Below are 25,655 nucleotides of genomic sequence, written 5' to 3'. Positions count from 1 at the left end.
CGCGTCCTTAAAGAAGTTTTGGTGACACGTCTGCACTTTTGCGGACCGGTTGGTCACGATGACGATCAAAGTCTTTTGATTCTATCATTGATTTGCCGCGGCGGCGCCGCTTGTGTGCGTCATCAGCGCCGCATACTATACCAACTTGTCCAAGGCAACCATGTCTAGCAAGAAGAAATCGGTCATTGACCGCACACCCACAAACGCGCCCAGCAAACTAGGAACCGCTACATTTACTCTAGGACGTCTGTCCGAGTAAGTTGGGTCAACTCACTACGCCTCAATAAAAGTAATATCCTGATTTTTAGTGCTCCCCTGCAATATTTTATGTTCACCGAAGGTTGGGCAGTTAAAGCGCTTACCTCTGTTGGGATTCGCGCCAGCTCGCTTCTCCTCACAACCGGACCTGGTGTCGCAGGACTCGCACCAATTCCAACACTCATGACCGGAATGTACGCTGTAGCTGGCCTTCGCCACGCTTATTGGGTTCTTTTCACCAACTCCTACGATTGGAAGCTCCCCGAAGCGTCTATGGTCGTCTTGTATAACACCTTTTTGAATACGACCAGCAGCCTTGTTGCTGCACACGCCCTTACGTCTTCTCCACTTCCAATCCTCGGTGACAGGCTTATCGACTGTATTGGCTGGAAGCAATGGGCGGGTATCACACTTTTCACCACCGGAATCGCGATAGAGTTGATCTCGGAACAAACTCGTAAGGCCTTCAAAAAGGACTTGCGCAATAAGGGCAAAATTGACGACACTGGCCTCTGGTGAGCTTATCGCATTTTCTTTTTTAGAAAATATCTCTATCTTAACCCAACCAGGGGTCTTGTTCGCCATCCAAATTACCTCGGCTATACTCTCTGGCGGACCGGAATTATGTTGACAACAGTAAAGGACAACTTTTGCTTTGGGCTTTACTCACTGGCGCCACAGGGTTCTCTCACTGCTTCAGCTCTTATGGCCGTCTTCCAAATTATAGCATTCACAACAGGCGGAATTCCCGATATCTCAGCGCATATGGCAGACAGATATGGAGCACAGTGGGAGGACTACAAACAACGCGTGCCTTCAGCTTTGATCCCAGGCATTCTGTAAACGAAAGACCAACATGTATTTTTACTGTCGACGTTGAACTGAACATTTCCTCTCCACTCTGAAGGCCTATTGGAGGTTCCAATCAATCGGATTGTACCCTTCGGCGATGCCTCGGCCACCTGACTTTGACATGGGCTGCCACCATTCTCTCTCTTATACAGGCGAGGGTGTGAGAGATAACCGCGCCTTCCGTGCCTTCTTCACGACTTACCACGATGAGCAGGCGAGGGTCCACCGACCTCGCTATGGACCCCGAAAAATTGGACTCTTCACGCGACGACAACACGACCCTGGAAGACAAGAGTGGTGTTAACGTTGTGGTCAGTCAACACGCGACTTCCAGCCCGGAACCGGCCCCAAAAGTGCCTACGACGCTCGCTGCAGATGATCCCGAAAGTTGGTTCTGCCAAGCGAAGATATGTACGTTCGGGTTAATTGGTTGTCAGATCCGAGGAATTGGAAGGTATCAAAGAAAGTCGTAAGCAAACATTCTATTGAGGTTGTCGAGACCATACTGAAGGCTTGCTAGATTGTCAACATTGTGGTCTGTGTCTGGGTATTGTCTTTGACCTTTTCCTCCACCGCATATGTGAGCGAACATAGCCTTCTTCGCTCGCACTTGAGGCCCATGGCGTGGATAGGTCGCCAGCTTGCCTGAGATTGTGAGAAGATACAATATTTCTTTCGAAGGTTTGTTTCAAGTTCTTGATTACGTGATATTGATCCTCTCGATCCAGTCGCAATCCTTGGGGTCACTCTAAATATGTCGGCACCTTTTCGTCCAAATTTAGGACTGTGATATAACTGATCTTAGCTTCGGTTTCGCTGCCGGACCGTTACTGTTCGGACCCGCATCTGAAGTTTATGGGCGACAAGCAGTTCATCGTGTCGCAGGCGTAGGCTATAGCGGTGCGTAACACTTTATCTTGACTTAAATCATCGCTTATGTCGTTCAGCTTTTGCATTTGGTGTTGCCTTTGCACCAAATACTCCCGGCTTCTTGGTTATGCGATTTTTCGATGGTTTTTTTGGCGCAGCGTCAATAAATAATGGCAAGTTCGGCTTTCTTTCGATTAGTGTCTATACTGAACGTCCGTCAAGTGCCGGCTGTCATCGGAGACTACACCACTCTTCATCAACGACTGCTTTACTCTTCATTGTGTTAGTGTTGATGTTTTTAGATGGAACAAAACTGACGTCCTCAGACGCGCTGATGGCATTTGGCGGTCCTTCACTTGGCCCGTTGATCTCCTCGTTCGTTCAGACTGAGGCTGGATACCGGTAAGTACTTAGCATAGCTTATATGCTACACTATGCTAACCAAACTCGTAGGTGGAATTTGCGCGTGATTGCGATTTTCAGCTCTGTCACGAGTCTTATGGTTGCATTCGTACCAGAGACGCATGGGCCAACACTGCTCAAATGGAGGCTTCAAAGGGAGAATAAAGAATTGGCGCCTAAAACCGACATCAAAAAACTGATGTCAGTCCTCAAAGTTGCCATTTCGCGGCCAATCGTTTACCTGTTCACTGGTGAATAATGTTTATGTGTGACGCATTTGAACTGACTTCGTGCACGTGCAGAGCCGGTGGTTATGCTGGTGTCGATTTACCTGAGCATCTTGTATGGCATCCTCTATGGATTCTTTGAAGCATTTACGGTTGTTTGGGTCCGAACTCGCGGCTTCTCCCCCACGTCGTATGGCTTGACCTATATCTCACTGGGCCTTGGGTTCCTGTGCGCTATAACGATGGTGGTTACTATCGGTCGTGCGTCTTCAACAGTCACTCGACCATTTCTTTCTTTCTGATTCCATCCGCAGAGTCGATGTATACGAAGAGTGCAGCAAAGGATAAAGCACAAGGCATTCCCGTCCAGCCTGAGGCAAGATTGATTCTTGGGTACTATGGCGCCATTATGTGTCCAATGTGGGCTTGTTCTCCACACTTCCGGTGCTCTGTTGATATGACCTATCAGCTCACTGTTCATTTTTGCCTGGACTGCCCCTTATAAACATGTTCATTGGATTGCTCCTTGCATCGGCGAGTTCCTTTTCTCGGGAAGCATGCTGCTGATCTTCACGGGTTTTGTGAGCCTTGACATTCGTGTCGCAGTTGTGAACGCTGATTCTTCGCAGATTCCGTTCCTTATCGACTGTTATCAACTGACCGCGGCAAGCGCTTTGGCTGCGGGAATGGCCAGCCGCTCTTTCGTTGGCGGCATATTTCCTTTGTTTGCCATCCAGATGTTTGAAGGCTTGACGGTGCAAGGCGCGACCTGCCTTTTAGCTGGCATAGCGTGTTTGTGCGCACCAATACCATTCATCTTCAAAAGATATGGGACGAGGTTACGAGCTCGAAGCAAGAATGCAGCAGTACAGAGCACCTAAATAATAAATAGAGCAAATATAATGCGTTTGTGCCACGGCCATTGCTGCGGACAAAAGGCGGTGAGCGGTGAGAAGACCGACGCGTGTCACGCATGTCACAACCACCTTTTGGCGAGAGCTTCGGCAGGAGCTGCCTCGTTCATCGCCTCCTACCTACTAATTTCTTCTTCCTTCATCACCCATGTCCCGTCGAAGCTACCAAAGCGGCGTTTCTGACAACCGAACCTCACGATATGTTAACGACGACGATCTCTTCAAGTAGGTCTACCGCAAATTATTGAGGCATCTCTGACTTTTATTTGCATTACAGTTATGTACTGCGAGTAGCGTATGGACGGTTGTTTCTCTGGAAATCCACGTCTCAGTCCCCTCTTCAGATACCTCAGCTATATCATGACCCCCAAACCAACAGAGACGGTCACCAGCGCCCCCATACCGCCTGAATTGCGAGATCGAGAGCACCATTCCCGCCTATCAGCTCTGTCAAACTTCTCAATTGGAGATATATTCAAGGACGTGCGCGATGGCCCAAAGAGCGTCAAGTTCCCGGAGAAGCTGCTCAAGGTGTTGGAGCAGAAGTTGCAGAGTATAGCTATGGGGAAGGACCCAGCGTGCGTAAACAGTCGAACGCCAACTTCTTGGTTGGTAATTAATACACAGATACTCCGAACAACTAGTGCGGCGGACCATGGCCAAATTTTACGGCCAGTTCATGGTCGACAGCTTCAAACGCCAAATGAAGGAGAACCGCAAGATCGAGGAACTCATCCTTATGTTTGCCACACACGCTACAGGTGTGCTAAAGAAGGAGCCTTCCCTCGGAGGAGACGGATGGAAACTCGAGCTCAATAACCAGATCGCCATTTTCGTCAAGATGTTGCGAGAATGTCTTCGGACTGTGAACCATGTTTCACCAGAGCTTTTGAGTCGGCTGGACACATATACCGCCAAGCTGGCACCCTCACAGAGCTCCAGCGACTCGGGTTACGATTCTGCATCAACTCGCAACTCAATCACGATCCCCACAGTCAGCTCCAACGTCAACGATATGGAGCTGGTTGGGGTTGTCGCTGCGTTGTTCCGAATGCGACAAGAAGAACTGCAGCAGGAGGTGGACGCTCTCAAAGGAACATGCACCGCTAAGGCAGCGTTAACAGACCTCAAAGTGCGTGAGACCTTTATCGACTCTATCATTTCAAGACTAAGAGTATAACAGACATGCCTGAAAAATATTAACGCAGGCATGCCTTTCCCAGGTCGGAAAGAAGATTTCGAAACGGACGACGCATGGAGGAATTGGCGAACTTCAGAAACGTCACACCTGCAACAACTCGTCGTAGCGATGGTCCAATTCAATCCTGAGTTAGCCAAATCAACGCCGGCTGAAAGCGCCGCTGCCTCTTCATCAGCCTACGGAGGGCGACCTTACTCGAGCTACGAACAACAACCAACCCGAAACCCATCTATCAGCAGTCGTCGGTCACTATACGCTGATGGTGACGGACTTCAAGACGATGTCAATGGCGACGATGAGATTCCAATTGGCCACTATTTCACCTATATTCCTTCCAACCCGCGCAAATATTACAAACGCCTATTGGAACATTGTTTGATCGCAGACCTAGAGACAATGTTGAGCCCGGAGGTCGACGACAACGATGAGGTGTCATTAGGCATCTTATCTGCTCCACACCTAGACTTGTTGAACGAGGTTGCTCTTCGCTGGCGGATCGGGCACTCCTATCGGGCAACATGTTTCTTGGACCTCGTGAAGCAATTCTTTGAACGTCAAGATATCCCAATGGAGTGTATACCCGAAGCATTGACTCACGTTTCCAAAGTAATGTCCGACGTCGAACTAGAAGACTGGCCTTTGCACGATGTGTGTGCTGATTTGTCATCTCTTACCTCTATTTTTGACCGCAGTTATTTAGTCCGAGTATCTATCCGGTGTCTATGGCGGTCTCTTCAACACCTTCCTCTCCAACTTGTATCATGCCATGGAAAACATCCCAAATATCAAACCTTCAGAGGTGGAGCCCTTCATCCAAGTCCTGGAACACATCCGCGACAGTGGCTTGCTAGAACGCTTTGGTTTCGACCAGGACATCAACGCTCGCTTTGGAGACATTCAGACACAAATTCGCCAAGTAGCATTACGGTGGTATGAACTCACACTGAAGGAGCTACAAGCGGCACCGGGGGTTAACCGCGCTCTACCCTTGTTATTGATGACAGATGAAATCGAAAAGGCGGCAAAGAACTTGGATAAACGATTCCCGGAGCCAATCATGGGGTATGCAGTCCAATACGAAATTGTGGTCGTTTTTAATCAGGTTCTTTACAGTCAACTGGATCTCGTCTCATTGGTCATGGAGGTTCAAATTCCGCAATATGTCCAAGAAGTGCAATCTTCCCAAAAGCGCCTGTTCGAGTCATCCATGAATGGACCAACACCTGATGTACCCATTCAAGACATCTTCGCATTATATCGCCGAACAAAGCTGCTGATTGAGATGTTCGCAGCGTTCTGTCCGCAGTGAGTTCTGGCTTGGTCTTGTCGTCGTGTCCGATGACATTTTATGGCAGGGGTCGTATCGACTTCGATATCCATGCGTTCTTCGAGCCTTACGTTCGACAATGGCTGGTCAATACGGATAGTAAAACTGGGCAATGGGTCGAGGCGGTAAGTAACACTTTGATCCTCTCAGAAAATTGACTAAGGGGAGATTGTATAGGCCATCAAGGCCGATAAGGTTGACCTTTTGTTAAAATCCTTTAGACTCTATGCTAACTACATCCCCTAAGTTCCAAGCCGAGGGCGCTGAGGGCCATAGTTCTTCAATTGTTGATCTATTCGACTCATTAAGAAGTCCCGTGAACTTTCTGGAGGAACTTGATTGGCAAGACAAATACCAGGAAGCTCGTTTTGTCACTTCTTTATCCAAGGTTGCTTTCCCCATGAACAATCCTGTTTTGTTTCTGATCCATATGTTCAGAGTATGGCGAAAGCGATAGAGCAATACTGTCGCAGTGTCGAAGGCCTCTTCCTTACCGAGATGTTTCCTCGACCAACTGAGTACTTGCAACCACAAAAGTCCTCCGCGTGGATCGAAAAGGCTCGGCAGCTAACGATCACCGGGGAAAAGAAGGTTGAACCCTTCAACTTTCAACCCGAGTCGTGCGTCAAGCTCAACAATGTGGAAGCGGCGCGGAAGCTTTTGGACAACATGTACACCCAATCACATGCGGACACCGTTTCTGAAACCCTCCAACAAGCGCCCCCCCTCCCCAGTAAAACGGAAACCGAAAAGTTTTTGTTTTCGGTCAAGATTTGTATTGCGGAAGGGCTGGTGCCGTTGGATGGCAGCCCGTCGTCTAGATTGGACACTTTCGTGACTTTGAGTGACGAAGCTGGCATGCGATTAGCCAAGACACGGACGATATACGAGACCTTAAATCCCCGATGCAAGTTGGCTGTTTGTTTGTTTGTCATCGCTCTAATGTGTTGTTCCAGGGGACGAAACATTTGATATTTCCGTCGACAAGCCATTGTGGCTAATGGTTAGCGTTCGTGACCGTGCATTGGTCGGCAAACATGACACAGTAGGGCGAGCATATCTGTGTTTGGACCCACGACGATTTGGCGACTTTTTGACTCACGATTTATGGATGGATCTGGACTCGCAAGGCCGTGTTCTGGTGCGAATCAGCATGGAAGGAGAGAAAGACGATATTCTGTTCTACTTTGGTCGTGCTTTCCGGTCACTGAAACGGGCAGAATCCGATATGCTGAGGATTTTCATTGACAAGGTTTGTTTGTGTTCTTGTGTGCGGGGATGATTGGTCACGTTTTCCTGTAGATGTCGCCCTTTATCCAACAATGTCTTTCTCGACCAGTGCTGAAAGCACTCCTCAAGTCCGACAAATCTTCATTAGATGTCAACAAAGCCCTCAGTGGTGTCACCGCGCTGTGGGGTTCTGCCACCTCTGCACTGGGTTCTTCCTCAAACGAGGTCCAAATCCCATTGCCCAGCTCAGAGAAACCCCGTATCCGTCCTGACGAGCTCACAGACGTCGAAATTGAGCAGGCCATTCTCCCTTTATTCGACTATTTCGATGCGAACCTCCAGACACTCAATACCTATCTCAGCGACACGGCAAAGGATATGGTAATGTCTCGTGTGTGGAAGGAGATTTTGGTTGTGGTCGAGGGCTTGCTTATCCCACCATTGTCGGACGTCTCGAGTGACATGAAGCCGTTGACTGACAAGGAGGTGGACGTTGTGTTCAAGTGGTTGAAGGTGACTGCGTTGAGTGTGTCCAGTCCGCTTCGATACTAATACTTGCCAGTTCTTGAGAGACTATTTCTACGCGAACGGCGAGGGCCCTGTTCCACTAGAGGTTCTTCAAAACCAGAAGTATCGCGATGTCGTTTCGATACGACTGTACTACGACTGGCACACGTAGGTCAAGCTATTGTGCATCATTTCAGGTCTCTTATTGGGTATAGTGACGCTTTGATGGAGGAATGCGTGCGCATGATGCAGCAAAGTTTACGTTCATCTTCAACCACGAAACGGCGGGTCAAGAGTGTTTATCAGCAACGCAACTTGGGCACCATCAAAGAACGGAAGAAGGAGAAGCGGGAGGAGAAGGAGGTATCGAATGGAGAGACTATAATGCGCATATTACGAATGAGGTGTGTGTTCAACCAACGTACCACCCTCCGCTGATTTAGATCGGTCTCCAGACCCAACACCTCAGAATTCATCGCCCAACAACTGCAAATTCTCAACACGATGCAGGCAGAGCAAGAGAAACTTGCGCAAAACAAAGAGCGCAGAGCAGGGATGAGGCGACCGGGAACAGGAAGGCAAGCTCCTCCGCCTGTACCAGAAGTACCACCCGTGCCGGAGGTTCCTGAACGGTGAGAGGGACTGATATCTCGTTGCATACTACATATACCGCTTCTCCTTTTCTTTCTTTCTTACGAGTCAGTTATGTTCATGGGACATTTGTATAATTTGTGCAGTAAGATCTTTGTTGCATGCTGTTGCAGAGTCACAAAAAACAAACTAGAAACAGCACTTGGACTTGTACAACTTCATCAGTAAAAACGCGGTCACATGACACATCTGACATCACACTCAAGTCTCTTTCAAGGCCGCTGGTGTAAGGTGGCCAATGGTGTTGCGATGCTTTCTGGGAGCCGCTTCAAGGTCCGCATTCTTTCTTTGCTTTTTGCGGGGGTAGTCTCGAGCTTCCAAGAAAGGCGGAGAAAAGAACGAAGCTGAGTATATTGCCGCTTTGAGCTCTGCTGCATTCTCATTATTATTATAATTATTATCAGGCGTCACACATGTCACGGCTAAATTGAAATCACGTGTGAGAAATGCCTCATGCTCACACGTCCACCAAATGCTGGAATTCAACCCAAGAGATATCTATTGGCTCGAACACAGGTCCTTCTTAGAGGCATCTGGGTACCGCTTGCGGCCCAAATTCAACCCAGAGTATATCCTGAATCCCAACCCTGCCGCTCGGCGTGAGGATTGGGCAACACACACTGTGCGTTACTCTCCGAACCGCACACCGTGGAAGCTAAATGCCTACAGCGACATACTATAATGGATGCTCATCGCATTTCGGATGGGCAACCTGTCATGCTGAAAGCAGTTTCAACCCGTATTCACCCTCACGAAGTTGAGATTGCCAGACTATTTTCGTCACCTCCGCTTTCTGAAGACCCAAAAAATCACTGCATTCCCATCTTTGACGTCCTCACAGACCCAGATGATACGGATAAGCAAATTATCGTCATGCCTCGACTTCTTCGTTTCGACAGACCGATGTTTGAAACCGTCGGCGAGGTGGTGGACTGCTTCCGACAGATTTTTGAAGTAAGTAAAGTCTGAAAATTCCAGCTCTTGCTAAAAATTCAGTCAGGGAATTGAGTTCATGCATCAAAACTTCGTCGCTCATCGGTGGGCAACACAGACACGCAGCCGCTGCTCGTTTTGATCCGTTTTCAAGTGATTGCTGGGGACCCAATCTTGCACAAGACCCGAGTTTACTCTTCCCAGATGGATTTCATCCTATATACATCTCTCAGGACCCGCAAAATCAGCATAAAGCACGCCATATCAGCCGTACAGAATGCTGGCCACGTTTCTTTCTCCTCGACTTTGGTTTGTCTCGTCGCTATGATCCTGCAAATGGACCACCCCTCGAACGCGTGATTTATGGTGGCGACAGGTCTCCACCGGAGCAGCACAAACGACCTGCCATCTGCAATCCCTTTCCGACAGATATATACGTCCTCGGCAATCTTCTCAAAAACGACTTTGTTTACTCAAGAAGATTGGGCAAAAAGTCAGTTATCTTGGTACGCGTTGCTTGTTTACTTCTATCAGTGAGTGATTTTGAGTTGATCACTCAAATAGCCATCACTTCGCTTCCTCGAGCCTCTTGTCGAAGCTATGACGCGACCCGACCCTGCAACACGACCTACGATTGGAGAAGTCATTGACCAACTCGACGTCCTATGCAATGATCTAAGTTCATGGCATCTGCGGCGTCCAGGTCGAAAATATGCCTTCAACCTGCGGCTGTTCTTCCAGCAAATAATGCGGACATTGAAGCGGGTCCCACCACTTCCGCAAAAAGCATCACAAGGTCATCGGCCAGCTCTCAGCGAGTCAATACGAATGTTTTATACGGAAATGAGGCTACCAATGACAACGGCGACGATAGATGATTGTGAATTGCACGAGAAGTAGGAGGACTCGTGTTAGGTGCAGCTCATCAGTGGGCCGTGATTTGTACAGCACAAGTGTCTACTTATCTGTGGTTTGAACTCGACGCTCACGTCCGTCACTTCCCTCTTTCTTTTGAGCCCTGTCCATTCTCCACCCAAGAATAACTCAAGGCCTCGTGCTAGACACACTCTTGTAAAGCGTGTTAGCAGGATGTCTTTCCGTCTTGACTTCCACTAGCAGAGATATTGATTCAACTTCCAATGAAGATCCCCAACCTGCCCACGACCAACGCCGGGCTCGCATTGAACAAACTTGAAGAAAGTCTCAAATTGTTGAAAGATACTGGTGACGCGTGGTCATTCAAGAAGGCCGAATTATTGGCTATCATTGCCGACTTTGAACGGTATAAACACTCTTCCAGGGCTGACAGCCATTGAAATGGCATTCTCGATTTCTTAGATTGACGAACGAGAAAAGCCAAGTCTGTAATGTCTTATCGGACGATCCCCTGCGTAGCACAATGGATGGCGACGTCAGAAAAAGCGCTCGCAACTTCCACGCCGATGTGATGTCTTTATATGACCTTGTAATGGCTGGTGGTCCTCTTTCCTACATCATGTCGAAGAGCTAAAATTTAGCCAGATGTGGTCATCTGAAGCAACTACCATCGATGACCAGGCTAGTTTTGTGATTCCAAATGCCACCACCCCCCGTAAGCAGCTTTTTGCTGTCCCATCTTTCTTGTGCCAGTGTTTATGCACAGCAGTTTCAGTCTCACCCATGAAGTAGTGCCGTCAAAGTGTTCTGCGGTTTTCTCTCTTTATTTACGCCTGGTTTTACAGGAAGCTGCAATGGATGAAACGTGGAACGTTGAAGTTTGTTGGTTCCCTTGGTTGAATCTTGCTTATCTAATTCCGTAGAGATCGCATTGCGCTACTGGTAGGTTCTGCGTTACACAGATGATCATTGTGCCTAACTGTTGCTGTTCAGCGACGAAAAAGAGATCAGATACTTCCTCGTCTCCGTGCGTATGTTTCAGATCACGACCCAGACGCGGATGGTGCCCCGTTACCTGAACCCAGTGGTCTCAATGACAGCGAGTCTATCGAGCGTCCACAGATATCAGACGCAACCATCGATACGCATGAGCATCTGGCCTCTTCCAAGTTGGTACGTTCCATATATTTCCTCCTGCAGTGAATGGTGGACTGACTTGGCCGTAAAATCAACAGGAACGCACTTTTCGGGTCGTAAACGACACCAACCCAAGTCAGAATCGAGATAGCATAAGCACCCAGTTTAGCTCCACGAGCACCTCTCCTCCCCCATACCCGCAACTCGACCGGGGGATTGCTAACTTGAATGATGTAAACGAGATATTGCGCTGTTGTACTTGCAATGCTCAGTCATTTTCAGGATTGTCAGAGTCAAGATTCAGAGCTTGGTGCTTTGGTTTCTTCTCGATGTGGCAGCGTGAGTTCCCCCTCGTATGTGTAAACGATAGTCTTGCTGATAGTTCAGATTAGGTCGAGGACACTACTGACAGTGGTGCTGGCGCCGAACCCTCGCGTGCTGCTCCAATCCCTCACTCACACCAAAGAGAGCAGAATGTTCAGCTGAGGTATTTTATAAGATTCATGACAGATTGGGCTTAACTCGTTCATTAGAATGAGTGTCATGTCGAGCACAACTTATGCCACAGCACCATCGACGCTTGCGTCTGAGGGGAGCATTCGGAGCCTGTCCTCTATACCCTCGCTGGATGACTGAAAAGTGTGCGGAAGTGATGTCAATGGATGATTTGGTTCGGTGATTAGCATTACCAAAATCGTTGAACGATATTAGTACAAGAGAGTACAAAGTGGTTGGTCGTTGATCATTTGGAAAGCCAGCCCACCTAGTATCTGTACCTCGTAGAGTAGTCTGTCACTCATATCAGGGAATTGGCAGTAAGATAGAGCATAAACGTACCCTTGGGTGAAACAACGAGGCCACGTCCCTTGGACGCTCCACGGTAGACGGTCTCGATGATGTCGATCATCTACGAAACACAGTAATGAGTTTCTTAGCCTTGCTTGAAAGACGACTACGTACTTCCTGTTTGTTATCCATAGCCCAGTTACTTGCGGGGGGAAGAAGTTGGGTAAGCACAACACTAAAGAACGGGGATGCAGACGCACATTTTGTTATTGTTGCCAGTACCCAAATCGATCATGATATGCTTGTTCCTGCCATTAAACGATAGAGTGAGCTTTTGGGGGCAAATGGAGGGAACAGACACCAACCGGTAGAAGAACATGACTGTGCAGGGATCGTAAAGCTCGTACATCTGCGCTGGATGAGACTTTTGCATGCCATAGGGAGGCTGCGCACCTTGTTGAAGTCCGGGACCTCCGTAATATCGCACAGATAGACAACGGCAAAGTTCTGGACTTTCTCGGAGACGGAGTAGAGCGTCTCGTCCATAGTCATGCACTGGCTGTCCCAGTCGTGCCCGAAGCGGATGACGACGACACGGTCTTCTTCGGACTTGATGGCTTCGTCGACGTGCCAGCCCGAGGGAAGATGGGGGAGGAAGTAGGACATGGTTGTGGGTGCAGGGAAGAAGTGGCAACAAGCGCCAAGCGATCACGTGCAAGATTCATGAAGTCGCGATGCTTGAACTTAATGCAAAGTGTATGGTACTGCATAAGTAGGACACAGCTAATCGCACAGCACTGCCAGGAGTCATAAGGAATTCGCCATCAACGTTGAGATTATGAGCCATTGCAGGCTGTTTTCAAGATACAGTACTGTACTCGTACTGTACCGTCATGAGTTTTGTCGCCTGATATTTATCACTGCCAGACTCAGAGATACCTTTTCAAACTTATTCTGGCCAGCACAGTTAGAATGTACTCTCCTACTGAATTCAGGATATCTAGGCTGGCATTGAGTGCTTATTGATGCTCCCAGTCTTACATGGGTGTCAGAGAAAACTATATGGCAAAGATGAAGCAGTAGAGAGCGCCATGATATTTGCCAAATATGAGGACCACGAAGAGATGGATTCATGAAAGACGAACACGGACGATCGACGTTACGTAGGACCAAAGCGAGTTGATGTCCGTGATCGGCTATCATGCAACGCCGTGGTTGCCGCCCGACAGATGCGATGCACTTTTGTGACTTGACTTGACTGGTCATGGCTGCATAAATTTGCTCTACCTCGTTGTCTTCTCGTCTGCTCTCCTCACTCCACAATGATTCCACGGATACACCAGCTCACTTCTATCTAAACAAAAAACCACACCCACACTACTGCAATGTTTGCCGAGAACGAGTCGGAAAGCCCAAGGGTTCCCTCTCCGTGGGACCCTTTCATCTCGACGCCGCCTTCTCCTTCGCCGAGTCCTGTGCCCCGTCTTGTTCCTGAGCAAGACGATGGTAACGTGGAATACAAGCTACAGCTCCTTTCGCCTTCTCCTGGTCGCTTTGCCCGACTGGTCACTCAGATGAAGTGGCGGCTGCTTGAGGGCGGCGGCCAAGCGTACTATGAGCTTGGCGTAGCGGACAGTGGAATGCTTGTGGGGCTACCCCGCGCAGAGCTCGAGCAAAGCCTCGAGACGCTGGAGATGATGGCTGGCGAAATTGGTGCGGGGTTACTTCTTTTACTTCTCATGCAGTGACTGACTTTTGATGCAGGCGCCAGCGTTATTGTTGTCAAAGAAATTGAGGTCCCGGCGGCTATGCTTGACCTTGTGTCGGCTGACCCCGACTCGTGGTACGGGAAGCGAACAGCTAGACGACAGCCGCTCCTGCTTACTTCTGATGAATCAACGGCCACCAACACCGAGACGGAGCTCTCCGCCACTGACGTCGACGACGAGCTATCCACGTCCGTCAAGAATGGCGTTGAAAGTATCTTTTCCATGGACGACCTTGATGATATGGACTCGGCATTGGTGCCTCAAGGTCACTTTGACCTCGAAATTGCCTCGGTTTACAAACCGCGGCCCGTTCGCGAGCGGTCACAGGGCCACCAGAACCTCCACCACAAGAAGAAGGGTGCGAAGGGCAAGAAGGGAAAACATCTCCCGGACGGCCTGCTTTCTTCGGCAGCTCACGAGTCGGATGGGGTCAAGGCCATCAAGGCCCAGAAACGACGACAAAACCGTGACCGCAAACGTGAAGAGCGTCTGAATACCTTGGTCCAGGAAGTGTCTGAGGCTGTCGAGGCAGCTCAAGTCGAGGAGAAAGGGTGTTCGCAAACTGATGCTCTTGTTACAGACTTGGAGGCGCTTCATGTCTCAGTCAATCCCGAGCCGTCATCCATCCCAGCGCTTGAGCTGCCCGTTGACGACCCCGACCTCGATCTTGATGGCGAAGACGATGTTTTCCCGTCAATGGTCACAGCTGTGCCTGGCCCATTCACCGGTCTCGCTTCAACTCATCTCACTGTCCCTGTCACTCCCTTAACGAGCACCAACGCGTCAAATGTGGAGCCTCGTCTTATCGTCGAGGCACTTGTGGTCCGCAAAATGTCGATAGAAGAGGCGTTCTTAGATTTTGGTGGCGCTTTCTCGTTGACCTGAGGTAATATATATATTCCTATTTTCTCATCTACTTTTGTCTCTTTTGTACACTGGATTGTGTTTCAACTGCTTGCTATGTGTAGACTGTACTGTAATCATGGATATGTTGATCGGACTCTTATGAGCTTTTTTGGGGCAACGGAGGGGACTGTCTGTTCCAAATCGGTATCTAACGGCAGCATCCATGAAGCCCTTGATAAATAAGTGCGATAGCTAGGACCGCAGGCCCGTAGGAGAGGAGAAAGCGAGTTACTTCCTGATTAGGTAGTTGAGCGCCATCAGTCACCACGGTATAAAAGCCACACATTTTGTGACGCCCGTTTCTCATCCACGAACTACGACTACGACCCGACCTACTACTATCTTTTTACCACACACTCCTTTGAAACGAACGAACGAACGAAATGCCTGCCATCTCCCGCACTCTCGCTGTCCTCGCCCTCGCTGCCGTGTTTGCTGCCGCGAAACCTATTCCTCGCTCGGTACGAAACGTTGTCTTTTCTTTTCTTGCAACTGACTCGCCGAGCAGAATCTCGCCACGTGTCTGATTTCGACGACGGAGGGAACGCTGGAAGTTACGGAACACAATATTGAAGACCTCCGCTGCAACCCCGACTTTATGAGCAAGAACCCAAGCTTCGAGGCTGCCTGGGCCGACTGCTGCAAGACTCAAGGCTGTAGCGTAAACTCTCCCACTGACACTTCTGGCTTCCGTCAAAGGTGCGTGGTCATCTTGTTTTTTTTTTCTCGCCGTTTTTTGACTTGGTTGTTTTTGTAGCAATCCGAATCAAGAGTCGTCGCAACCGAGTCTCTCTCTGCCTCTGGATCCGTCCAAGGATGAAAAAGCCGGCGACGAGTGCGTTTGTTTTATCGATTACTATTCGAATTGAACACTAACTTGTTCATTGACAGAGCCATCAAGCAGCTAGAAGGCGACAACGAACTGCCAACTCATCGCGTTACTCGTCCCAACACTGAGCAACAAACTTCGACCACACTCAAAACTGACCCTCAACTCATTCAAGACGCGCCTCTTCAACAGGAAAAGCAAACGGAAACGCTCGCCGAAGGCTTGGACCCGAAGAATGGCGCCGTCAAGCAGATTGAAGCAGAAACCGATCCCAAGAAGATTGAAGACTTGTCTCCTCAAAACACTGGCAAGGCTTCGCAAACACTCGCGAGCGAGTACGTTTCTCTGTTGCTTGGCATTTTTGTCTTTTACTAACCACTCTTCGCAGCACAAAACAGGTCGAAGCAGAGGTTGCACCTTCAACTGAACGTGTTGTATCAAATCCAGAAACCAAAGAGGTTGCGCAAGACTTGAGGTACATTCCTTTTCTCAACTCGGCTCTCTCATTCGCTAACCATATCACATAGTCTTCCGAAAAAGACTGAACTTTCTCAACAAAATCCGACCACACTCGAGCAAGAGTACGTCCTTCTATGTTTATCGTATTCCACTCGATTGACAAAAACTTTCAGTGCGAAGAAGGTTGAAGGAGAGGTCGTCCCAGCTTCAAACCAAAACACGAAGGAGATTGCGCAAGACTTGGGGTATTTTTCTTCGAACTCGCTGTCGGACATATGCTCATTGCGGTTCCTAGTCTCCCGAAGAAGACCGAACTATCTGAGCAGAACCCGGGAACAATTGAGAAGAAGGTTGAAGACGAAGTCGCGCCGACATCGAACCAAAAGGTCACACAGGACTTGAGGTGTGTTGTTTGTTCCAACCTGTCGCAAGCGCTTACCATGGCTCCTACATAGTCTCCCCGAGAAGACCGAACTTTCAGAGCAAAACCCGGCTACACTTGAGACCGAGTTTGTGTGCTCATATTCCTCGTGGGGCCGAACTGACAACTAGGACTCTTAGGGCGAAGAAGGTTGAAGGAGAAATCGCCCCGACATCGAACCAAAACACCAAAGAGGTCGCACAGGATTTGGGGTGTGTCCACTTTGCCAACGCGTTCAATTCATACTGACTATAGTAGCCTCCCTCAAAAGACTGAACTGTCTCAGCAAAACGCCGGCACACTTGAGACGGAGTACGTGGTGGTTGTGTTTGACATTTTCATTGAACTAACAGCCGCTTTAGTGCGAAGAAGGTTGAGGGAAACGTTGGCTTGGACAACAGTAACGCGACCACGCAGAAGACTGCTGTGACTAGTGTCGAGGAGCTCGAAAAGGCCACAACCGAGTCGCCTTCCGCCAACCGTCAACAACCAGCGAGCAGCAGCACGACTAATCTTGGACCGACTCTGACCGAGATTAAACCCGAGGGCGAGAAGGTGATCAAGCAGGCTCAGACTTGCGAGTGCAAATAACTTAATACTCTCTCTTACATATGTACACTTAATTATCTAGTATCTATGGGTTATTCGTGTTCACAAACAGAGCTCTGAAATTGGCGTGATCCATCATTTGCTGTCAATCCCAAACCATCATGTCCCTAACACTACACTGCTACAAACCACCACCGCGATGAAGGGCTCCTGGAGGAAATCGCAAGCCCCGTTGGAATGGGTGCTCCCCGTTGAGCTGTGGGAGCTTATTTTGGACGAGATGAGCGACGGCGGTCTTGTTGAGGTCGCGAAAGTGTGTCGCGCACTCAACACGCTGGCGCTGCGGCTCTACTTCCATCGGAACAAGATGGAGGTTTGTCAAGGGGCTCTTGACATCCGCTCGCACCTTTTGCGCGCCTTGTTCTTGGCGGTGCACCGGCCGGAAGGGGTGAGCAGCCTCACGGTGACGTTTTGGACGTTTGGCAAAGGCCAGGGTGTTCTTATGCTACGCGACATTGTCGAAAGGTGGCCCAGTCTAACGGAAATCCACCTCAACTGGCCGCAAAACATTCTGACGCGGAATCCGGACCTGGAGGCGAACTATGGCCGGCCTATTTCCGCTGCGGTGTTTCTTGGCGCGCTGTGGGAGGTGTTGGTAGTGGTAGCGCGGAGAGGCGGTAGTAGCCAAGCTATCATCGTTGCGAATGGTACGCTGCAGCGGTGCGAGATGGGTGCACTGGCGGCGGCGAAGCTGGGCCGTGCCAGAGTTGAACTGGATTACGCGTATTCGCGCCGGGCGGGCCGTCTGACGCGGATTCTCAGCACTATATTATTACGCAGAGAGCAGGCTCTCCGTAGTGTGGAAACGGAAGTGCGCCCACGGTTTGTCATCCGCGCCAAGACGGGGGACATTAGGATCGAGCGAATGGAGCGGGTTAGTGTGGCCCCGCTCAACCTCAACGGCTGCTGCGACACACTCGTCCAATTCGGGAGCACTTCTCTGCGTCTACAGATGGGCGCTGGCCTCTCTGCCGCGGACATCTCGGCGGTCCTCCCACACATCCGGCTCCCGGCCCTCACTCGCCTGGAGATCGGCTCGCCCGATATCGCGTCTGTTGCGCTGCAGAAGTTCATCGATGCCCACCCGCAGCTGCACACCTTCACGCTCAGCTGTGCGTGGCCATCCTCGCCGGCCCATCACGTGCTTCCGCGCACGACCACGTGCACGGTCGCCGCGCATGAGCACGTGTCCGCCATCCCCGCCTTCCTCGGCGCCTTCGGCCTCAACGTCCGCTCGCCCTCCGGCCTGCTCGTCGTCGAATTCACGTGGCGCCGCATCACCGCCGAACAGCGTGCCGCCGCCGCCGCCGTCTTTGCCTGTGTCGGTCGGCACCCCGCCGCCAGCCACCTCGAGCTGCGCCTCCCGTCGGACTTCGCCGCTTCCAGTGACGCCGACGCCGCCGCCGAGATCGTCGCGCTCGGCAGCTTGGTGAGCACCGCCCTCGTCGCGGTCACGTGCTACTCTCTCGCGGAGGCGCGTGCGCTCCTCCCGCTGCTCGCGCACCTCCCTGTGCTGCGCCACCTCCAGATGACGCTCGCGGGGACGGACCTGGGCTCGGCGGAGGTGGCGGAGGTGAAGACGCTCGCGCGGGCGGCGTTGCCAGGGGTGCAGTTGAGTGTCATGGACCTGCGGTGAATACGCTATACCGTAACTACGTTGAATAGACTGTTTTAGTGACGGGTATTTATAATAGTGTCTTCATTGACTGGTGCAAAGAATACACCCAATGTGGGTCGATTTGGCTCGAGCGCTGGAAACAACTAAACAACTTCCCAAATGTGGATCTCACTCATTCAAGTTGGAGAGATGTGTTAAGCAAACCATTCCAAGTTCTGAAATAAGACATTATCAATTGCATTGTGATCAACTCCATTGCAGTCAACTGCACTAGTTTATTAAGAACTTCATCAGATCCCACGTGACCGCGACAAGCTACTACGACACATGTGGTTCTTCGTCCAGCACCGCGAGGCGCACGCCGGGCAGCACAGTCGCCGCGGCCGCCTGCAGCGCCGCCCACGCGTGCGTCGCGTCGCTCCCGGGCCCGGGGCGGTCGAGGCGGATGTACAGGTGGCGGAGTGCGGGGAGGTGCGCGAGGAGCGGGAGGAGCGCGTGCGCATCGGCTGGCGCGGGGCACGTGGCCGTGACAGAAGGCGTGCGCGCGAGGCTCGCGAGCGCGGCGATCTCGGCGGCGTTGGCGGGCGGGGCGGCGGCGAAGTCCGGCGGGAGGCGGAGCGCGGGGTAGCTCGGGCCGGGGTGCCGCGCGCCGAGGTGGGCAAAGACGCGCGCGGCGGCGATGCGGTCTGCGGGCGTGCTGCGGCGCCACGGGATGCTGACGACGACGCGGAGGTCTGGGTGGGACGGCAGGGTTGCGGCGAGGAAGTCGGGGAGGCCGGCGATGTGCGCGGGGTCGCGGCACGTGACGGTATACGTGCCGCCGGTAGCTGCGGCGCTCACGCGGGAGGGAGGGGATGGTAGCTTGGGGGACCACAGGCAGGTCAGCTGGAAAGTCCACAGGAGGGCATGGTTGTCGAGAAACTGGCTGAATGCGGCAGGCGCTATGTCCGGCACGCCAATCTCCACGGTCGCGAGCGAGGGCAGGCGGAGATGCGGCAGCAGCGCCGCCACATCCAGGCCCGGGTCGGGCCGCAGGCGCAGGTAGTCGGTGTCGACCTGAATCAGCGCTCCCCCACCTGCAAGCGGGCCCACGCGTATTCCTCCAATCCGCGTGATCCGAATGTCGGCGCCCGTCCTCGAGCGGACGACGAACTGCGGGCGGGCGTGCGCTTCGAGCCTGGCACTGTACGCCGGCGGCGCCTGCGCGCGGAACACCGTGTTCAGCACGCGTCTGACGCGGCCCGGCCGGCGCGGGAACACGTACTCCAGCTCCGCTCCGAATGCCCCGCCGCGCCACGTGAGCTTGGCCGCCGCCAGCGCGCCGCTGTCGCACCGATGCAGCGCGCCGTCTGCGACCACGACAGCCGCTTCGCTGCCCCCATGGCCACGACTAGCAGCACATCTCTGCGCAACCAACACGACGACCTCCCACAGCGCGGACAAAAACGCCGCTGCAGACACCGGCTTTCGACTCGAATGGGCTTCCATGTCCGGATGCCGCGTCAGGATGTTGTGTCGCCAACTAAGGTTAACCTCCGTCAAACTCGGCCACCTCTCCACGATGTCCCGCAGCATAAGCACGCTCCGGCCCTTGCCAAACGTCCAAAACGTCACCGTGAGGCTGCGCACCCCTTCCGACGGGTGGACCGCCAAAAACAGCGCGCGCAGGAGGTGCGAGCGGATATCAAGCGCCCCTTGACAAGCCTCCATCTTGTTCCGGCGGAAGTAGAGCCGCAGCGCAAGCGTGTTGAGCGCGCGACACACTTTCGCGGCTTCGACAAGCCGCCCGTCGCTCATCTCGTCCAGGATAAGCTCCCACAGCTCAACGGGGAGCACCCATTCCAACGGGGCTTGCGATTTCCGCCGGGACAACTGGCCCTTCATGGTGGAGGTGGTAGAAGTGTTAGGGACATGACATGACGGTTTACAGAAATAACGGCAAGTGATGGTATCACGCCGGGCATATCTGATTAACTGAGACCGAATCCGACGTAAGATAAGATCGAGCAAGGCCAACTTTTGTCTATTATCCAAGTCCAAGTCAAGCGAAACAAAACAATAGTCTATAAATGTGTATACCTAGAAACCGAAAATGTCCTATATTCCTATCCTAAAAGAAGATCCCCTCTTCAGCTCGAGAACGTGACGAGCGACGACCCGGCGTTGTTCGCGATCACGAGCGCGGGGTTCGCGGTGAGGTAGATCGACGACTGCGACGGGACCCACACGAACTCGATCGCGGGCGAGGCTGCAAACAGCCGTCAGCAAGTGCCCATCAAGAAGGAAAAACAAAAAAAACTCACTTCCGTCGTAGTTCACCCACGACGCGCTGACCGCGCCACCGACACCGCCCGCGCTCCAGATCGCGCTCTCAAAGTTGGCGCCGGCGACCGACGTCGCGCCGCTTTGGGGCGTCTGGCCAGGGAGCGCTAAAAAGACCAACACGTTAGACGCTTATATCAGGGTCGGAGAAGAGTACGTACATTGCTCAGCCGCGCCAAGGACCGCGAAGTTCCCATTACTCGCCGCCAGGTTGGTGCCCGCGGTCACGAGGCCCGCGAGGTACGGCGTCGCCGCGGCGCCCGCCGTGTCGCGCAGCAGCAGACTCCCGCTGCTCCCCGGCGCGAACAGGCTCGCGCTGCCCTGGAACGGCGTCACGATGTATCGGCCCCTATGTCACCGGTTAGCACGTGTGTTAAGAGCAGAGTAGATGTGTGGGAACTTACCCGGCGAGCCCGAGGAACCCGATGGAGCTGCCGCTGTTGACGTCCCGCACCTGGATGGCAGTCGCGGAGGCAGACGCGCTCGGGGCAGCAGATGAGGACGATGCGGACAGGGACGCCGATTCGGAGACGGACGAGGCCGACACCGCCGAGGCCGATGCTGACTCGGACGCGCTGGCTGAGGCGCTGTCAGAAGCGGACGCCGACGCGCTGGAGGCCGAGGCCGACGCCGAAGACGCCGAAGCACTCTCAGAAGCAGAGGCCGATAGTGAGGCTGATTCACTCGCGCTGGCGGATTCGCTGGCCGAAGCAGAGGCCGATGCGCTAGAGGCCGATAATGAGGCCGACTCACTCGCCGACGCCGACGCCGACGCCGACGAAGCTGCTTCGGCCGAAGACGCCGAGGCGCTCGCTGACGCAGCAGAGGCTGACGCGCTTGCAGCTGATAATGACGCCGACTCAGAGGCACTAGCCGCCGAAGCACTGGCGGATTCGCTAGCCGAGGCACCAGAGGCAGATGCGCTTGACGCCGACTCACTGGCCGAGGCCGAGACCGAAGCCGCCGACTCCGACGCGCTCGCCGCCGAAGCGGAAGCACTAGCGGATTCGCTGGCTGACGCAGCAGAGGCGGACGCACTCGACGCCGACAATGACGCCGACTCACTGGCCGAGACCGAGGCCGAGACCGAGGACGCCGACTCAGACACACTGACCGCCGAAGCACTGGCGGAGGCACTCTCCGAAGCGGACGCAGACGCGCTCGACGCCGATAACGACGCCGACGCGCTTTCCGATGCTGAGGCAGATGCACTATCTGATGCAGATGCAGAGAGCGAGACCGGGGCAGACGCGCTGACCGACGGCAGAACAGACTCGCTGACCGAGACCGATGGCACAACAGAGCCCGATGCGCTGGCGGAAGCGCTATCTGATGCAGACGCCGAAGCCGAAAGTGATATCGGGACAGAAGCGCTAACGGAAGGGACCGCAGATTCGCTGACCGACACTGAAGGCACAACAGATTCGCTGACCGAGACAGACGGCACAACAGAGCCCGATGCACTTGCGGAGGCGCTATCTGACGCAGACGCAGATGCGCTCTCCGAGGCCGAGGCCGAAAGCGAAATCGGGACAGACGCGCTGACGGAAGGAACCGCAGATTCGCTGACCGACACTGATGGCACAACAGACTCGCTGACCGAGACCGACGGCACAGCCGAGCCCGAGGCACTCGCAGATGCACTGTCTGAAGCAGACGCGGAGGCGCTATCTGAGGCAGAGGCCGACGCGCTAACGGAGGGGCCCGCCGAGCCACTGGCCGAAACCGCCGCCGACGAAGAAGCTAAGAAAGTGCGTCAGTACAATTCATCTTTTGAATTGAAAATCTAAACGCGAACTCACCAACTTCAGACGCAGACGAGGCTGCGCCGGAGCTCGAGGCCGGGACCGACGCCGACGCCGATGCCGAGTCCGAAGCGGACGCCGACGCCGACGCCGAGCCGCTGACAGACGCGGAGTCGCTCGCGGACGACGCGACGGCGCTCGACGAGGGGACAACCGAGCCGGAGGCAGAGACCGAGGCACTATCAGAGACGGACGCCGAGGCCACGGCCGAGCTGGAGGGCACCGCAGACGCCGATGCTGATGCGCTCACAGAATCGCTGGCCGACGCAGAGGCGCTGTCGGAAGCGGAGGCGGAGGGAACAACCGATGCGCTAGCCGATGCGGAGGCGGAGAGGGAGACCGGGGCGGAAGATGGAACAACAGAGTCGGATGCCGAAGCCGATGCACTCCCTGCTGCACTTGACGAGGCCACGGCCGAAGCAGAGGCGCTGTCAGAGGCAGAGGCGCTAACAGAGGGAACAACAGAGTCGGAGGCCGAGGCCGAGGCACTCTCTGAAGAGGCAGCTGCGCTCGACGAGGCCACAGCCGAAGCAGAGGCGCTGTCAGAGACAGATGCAGAGAGCGACACCGGGGCGGAGGCACTAGCAGAGGGAACAACGGATCCGGAGGCCGAAGCAGAGGCACTATCAGACGCCGAAAGCGACACCGGCGCCGAGACGCTAGCTGACGGAACCACCGAGGCGGAATCACTAACGGACGCCGAGAGTGATGGCACAGCCGAAATTGAAGGAATGCTGCTCGACGCGACATCGCTGGCAGACAAGGAAGCCGAAGGCGAGACGACTGCCGATGCGCTAGCGGAGGCAGACAGTGAGGCCGAGGCGGAGGGCACAACCGAGGCAGAGTCGCTAACCGACAACGACGCCGATGGCGAAACGGCGACTGCACTGCTCGAGGGGACTTCACTGACGGACAGGGAGGCCGACGGCGAAACGATGGCCGAGGCAGAAGCGGAGTCGCTAGCCGACGCCGATGCCGACGCTGATGGCACAGCCGAAATTGATGGCGAGACAACAACGCTGCTAGACGCAATGTCACTTGCTGACAGAGAGGCCGAGGGAGAAACAACCGCCGATGCACTGTCCGAGACCGACGCAGCTCCACTCGACGAGCCCACAACCGAGCCCGAGGCACTATCAGACGCAGAGAGCGAAACCGGGGCAGACACGCTCGCAGACGGCGAGACAACCACAACACTACTCGAGACAACCTCACTTAAGCTGACAGACGGCGAGCCAACAGCCGAGGCGCTGGGCGAGACGAACAGCGACGCGGAGGGCGAGAGCGACGCGGACTCGCTGAGCGCCGCAGACGACGAGGCGATGGCGGATGCGCTAGCCGATTCGCTCGCCGACGAGAAGATGGACGAGAAAATCGACGAGAAGATCGACGATGCGGATGCCGAGACGGAGTCGCTGGCCGACGAAGCGGCAGCGGACGCGCTGGACAACAGGCCTGAGGCAGATGCGGAGGCGCTTTCAGAGGCAGAGGCTGAAGGAACGTTCAGCGGTCACATCAGATCAAAAGGTTATAGACAAACCAGAAGCAGCGCTCGCCGAGGCAGACGCGCTCTCCGAGGCGGAAAGCGAGGCAGACAACGACGCCGAGGCGCTTTCAGAGGCAGAGGCCGCCGCGCTCGACAACGAAGCCGAAGCTGCCGCGCTCGACAACGAAGCCGACACTAAAGGAAAAAATTTAACAACAATGACCAGAGATAAAGCATTACAGACATACCAGACGCAGCGCTCGCCGATGCAGATGCAGATGCAGATGCAGACTCGCTAGCAGACGCCGACAGCGACGGCACACCACTCGCGGACGCCGACAGCGCGACAGACGACGAGAGAACATCGCTAGCAGACAGCGAGACCGACGGCAGAGCAGACGAAGACACAACCGCAGAGGACGACGCAACTCCCGATGCACTGGCCGAGGCAGACTCGCTCGCGGACAGGGCGGCCGACGATGACAAAGCAGCCGATGCCGACGCCGATGCGCTGATGGCGGATTCACTAGCCGACAGGGAGGCCGCAGCCGACGACGACGAAGCCACAGCAGCCGACGACGACGCAACGGCCGAGTCGCTAGCCGACGAGGCAGCAGCAGAGGACGACACAGCAGCAGACTGGCTCGCAGCGGCGGAAGATGACAAAGCAGCTGATCCCGACGCTGATGCGCTGATGGCGGAGTCGCTAGCCGAAGAAGCGACAGCGGACGACGAAGCAGCGGCCGAAGCAGAGGCAGACGCGGAGTCACTGGCGGAGAGCGACGCAGCGGATGCGCTGGCCGACTCGCTAGCAGACAACGCGGCCGAGGAAGAAGCAGCAGCCGATGAAGAAACAATGACTGATGAAGACGCATCACTCGCCGATGCAGATGAGGCAATCGCTGACGAAGAAGCAGCAGCCAACGATGAAGAAGCGGCGGCCGCCGAAGACGCCGACTCACTTGCTGAAAGCGCAGCAGATGAAGAAGAAATAGCCGATGATGAAGCATCACTCGCTGACGCAGACGACGCAGCCAGCGACGAAGACGCCGCAACCGAAGACGCCGACTCGCTCGCAGAAAGGGCAGCCGATGGAGAGGCCACAGCCGCCGATGATGACGCAATCGCCGACGATGACACATCACTCGCAGAAGCCGCAACCGAAGACGACGCAGCCAACGACGAAGAAACGGCCGCCGACGATGATGACGCAACCACCACCGACGAAGAAGCAGCCGCCGCCGAAGATGCCGACTCGCT

At 53.8% G+C, this 25,655-nt stretch overlaps 10 protein-coding genes across 10 annotated transcripts; 8 read left to right on the top strand and 2 right to left on the bottom strand.

Annotated features, from left to right (window-relative positions):
• Positions 1-145: 145 nt before the first annotated feature.
• On the top strand, positions 146-1,101 carry MIND_00964900 (S5A-REDUCTASE domain-containing protein; the record flags this gene model as incomplete). Its single annotated transcript, XM_037366263.1, has 4 exons — positions 146-255; positions 309-773; positions 828-894; positions 940-1,101. Exons 1-4 carry the CDS (start codon positions 161-163, stop codon positions 1,099-1,101), a joined length of 789 nt encoding a protein of 262 aa, XP_037217675.1. The 5' UTR covers positions 146-160.
• Positions 1,102-1,316: 215 nt separating this feature from the next.
• On the top strand, positions 1,317-3,490 carry MIND_00964800 (MFS transporter; the record flags this gene model as incomplete). Its single annotated transcript, XM_037366262.1, has 12 exons — positions 1,317-1,497; positions 1,548-1,579; positions 1,631-1,690; positions 1,743-1,791; positions 1,839-1,866; positions 1,916-2,010; positions 2,058-2,382; positions 2,434-2,633; positions 2,685-2,870; positions 2,924-3,029; positions 3,079-3,190; positions 3,239-3,490. The coding sequence occupies 12 exons, from the start codon at positions 1,317-1,319 to the stop codon at positions 3,488-3,490; spliced, it is 1,626 nt and encodes a 541-aa protein (XP_037217674.1).
• A 181-nt stretch (positions 3,491-3,671) lies between these two features.
• Positions 3,672-8,424, top strand: MIND_00964700 (uncharacterized protein; the record flags this gene model as incomplete). The annotated part of the gene is made up of 15 exons (XM_037366261.1): positions 3,672-3,748; positions 3,801-3,818; positions 3,868-4,101; positions 4,151-4,655; positions 4,707-5,372; positions 5,425-6,029; positions 6,080-6,176; positions 6,229-6,246; positions 6,299-6,439; positions 6,490-6,973; positions 7,008-7,303; positions 7,354-7,794; positions 7,844-7,956; positions 8,004-8,192; positions 8,244-8,424. 15 exons carry the CDS (start codon positions 3,672-3,674, stop codon positions 8,422-8,424), a joined length of 4,065 nt encoding a protein of 1,354 aa, XP_037217673.1.
• Positions 8,425-8,911: 487 nt separating this feature from the next.
• Positions 8,912-10,272, top strand: MIND_00964600 (Protein kinase domain-containing protein; the record flags this gene model as incomplete). The annotated part of the gene is made up of 5 exons (XM_037366260.1): positions 8,912-9,061; positions 9,109-9,393; positions 9,440-9,477; positions 9,527-9,878; positions 9,937-10,272. 5 exons carry the CDS (start codon positions 8,912-8,914, stop codon positions 10,270-10,272), a joined length of 1,161 nt encoding a protein of 386 aa, XP_037217672.1.
• Positions 10,273-10,511: 239 nt separating this feature from the next.
• On the top strand, positions 10,512-12,021 carry MIND_00964500 (uncharacterized protein; the record flags this gene model as incomplete). The annotated part of the gene is made up of 11 exons (XM_037366259.1): positions 10,512-10,654; positions 10,711-10,837; positions 10,894-10,963; positions 11,018-11,036; positions 11,094-11,126; positions 11,172-11,190; positions 11,242-11,421; positions 11,484-11,618; positions 11,668-11,724; positions 11,778-11,872; positions 11,919-12,021. 11 exons carry the CDS (start codon positions 10,512-10,514, stop codon positions 12,019-12,021), a joined length of 981 nt encoding a protein of 326 aa, XP_037217671.1.
• A 160-nt stretch (positions 12,022-12,181) lies between these two features.
• MIND_00964400 (Spliceosomal protein DIB1) lies at positions 12,182-12,837 on the bottom strand (the record flags this gene model as incomplete). The annotated part of the gene is made up of 4 exons (XM_037366258.1): positions 12,182-12,292; positions 12,346-12,373; positions 12,432-12,580; positions 12,625-12,837. The coding sequence occupies 4 exons, from the start codon at positions 12,835-12,837 to the stop codon at positions 12,182-12,184; spliced, it is 501 nt and encodes a 166-aa protein (XP_037217670.1).
• Positions 12,838-13,556: 719 nt separating this feature from the next.
• On the top strand, positions 13,557-14,825 carry MIND_00964300 (GTP-binding protein 2; the record flags this gene model as incomplete). Its single annotated transcript, XM_037366257.1, has 2 exons — positions 13,557-13,884; positions 13,936-14,825. 2 exons carry the CDS (start codon positions 13,557-13,559, stop codon positions 14,823-14,825), a joined length of 1,218 nt encoding a protein of 405 aa, XP_037217669.1.
• A 404-nt stretch (positions 14,826-15,229) lies between these two features.
• Positions 15,230-17,146, top strand: MIND_00964200 (uncharacterized protein; the record flags this gene model as incomplete). Its single annotated transcript, XM_037366256.1, has 12 exons — positions 15,230-15,307; positions 15,355-15,545; positions 15,604-15,681; positions 15,738-16,010; positions 16,064-16,150; positions 16,203-16,256; positions 16,308-16,379; positions 16,430-16,537; positions 16,590-16,643; positions 16,696-16,767; positions 16,814-16,867; positions 16,918-17,146. 12 exons carry the CDS (start codon positions 15,230-15,232, stop codon positions 17,144-17,146), a joined length of 1,350 nt encoding a protein of 449 aa, XP_037217668.1.
• A 109-nt stretch (positions 17,147-17,255) lies between these two features.
• Positions 17,256-18,800, top strand: MIND_00964100 (uncharacterized protein; the record flags this gene model as incomplete). The annotated part of the gene is made up of 1 exon (XM_037366255.1): positions 17,256-18,800. The coding sequence occupies exon 1, from the start codon at positions 17,304-17,306 to the stop codon at positions 18,798-18,800; it is 1,497 nt and encodes a 498-aa protein (XP_037217667.1). The 5' UTR covers positions 17,256-17,303.
• Positions 18,801-19,100: 300 nt separating this feature from the next.
• Positions 19,101-20,666, bottom strand: MIND_00964000 (uncharacterized protein; the record flags this gene model as incomplete). Its single annotated transcript, XM_037366254.1, has 1 exon — positions 19,101-20,666. One exon carries the CDS (start codon positions 20,664-20,666, stop codon positions 19,101-19,103), a length of 1,566 nt encoding a protein of 521 aa, XP_037217666.1.
• Between the last annotated feature and the right edge of the window lie 4,989 nt (positions 20,667-25,655).

This window comes from Mycena indigotica (assembly GCF_014461135.1).
Source record: "Mycena indigotica strain 171206Taipei chromosome Unknown Mind.scaff0008, whole genome shotgun sequence".
Classification (NCBI taxonomy): Eukaryota; Fungi; Basidiomycota; class Agaricomycetes; order Agaricales; family Mycenaceae; genus Mycena; species Mycena indigotica.
Note: the sequence above shows the minus strand (reverse complement) of the source record. Positions and strands in the feature narration are given on the sequence as shown.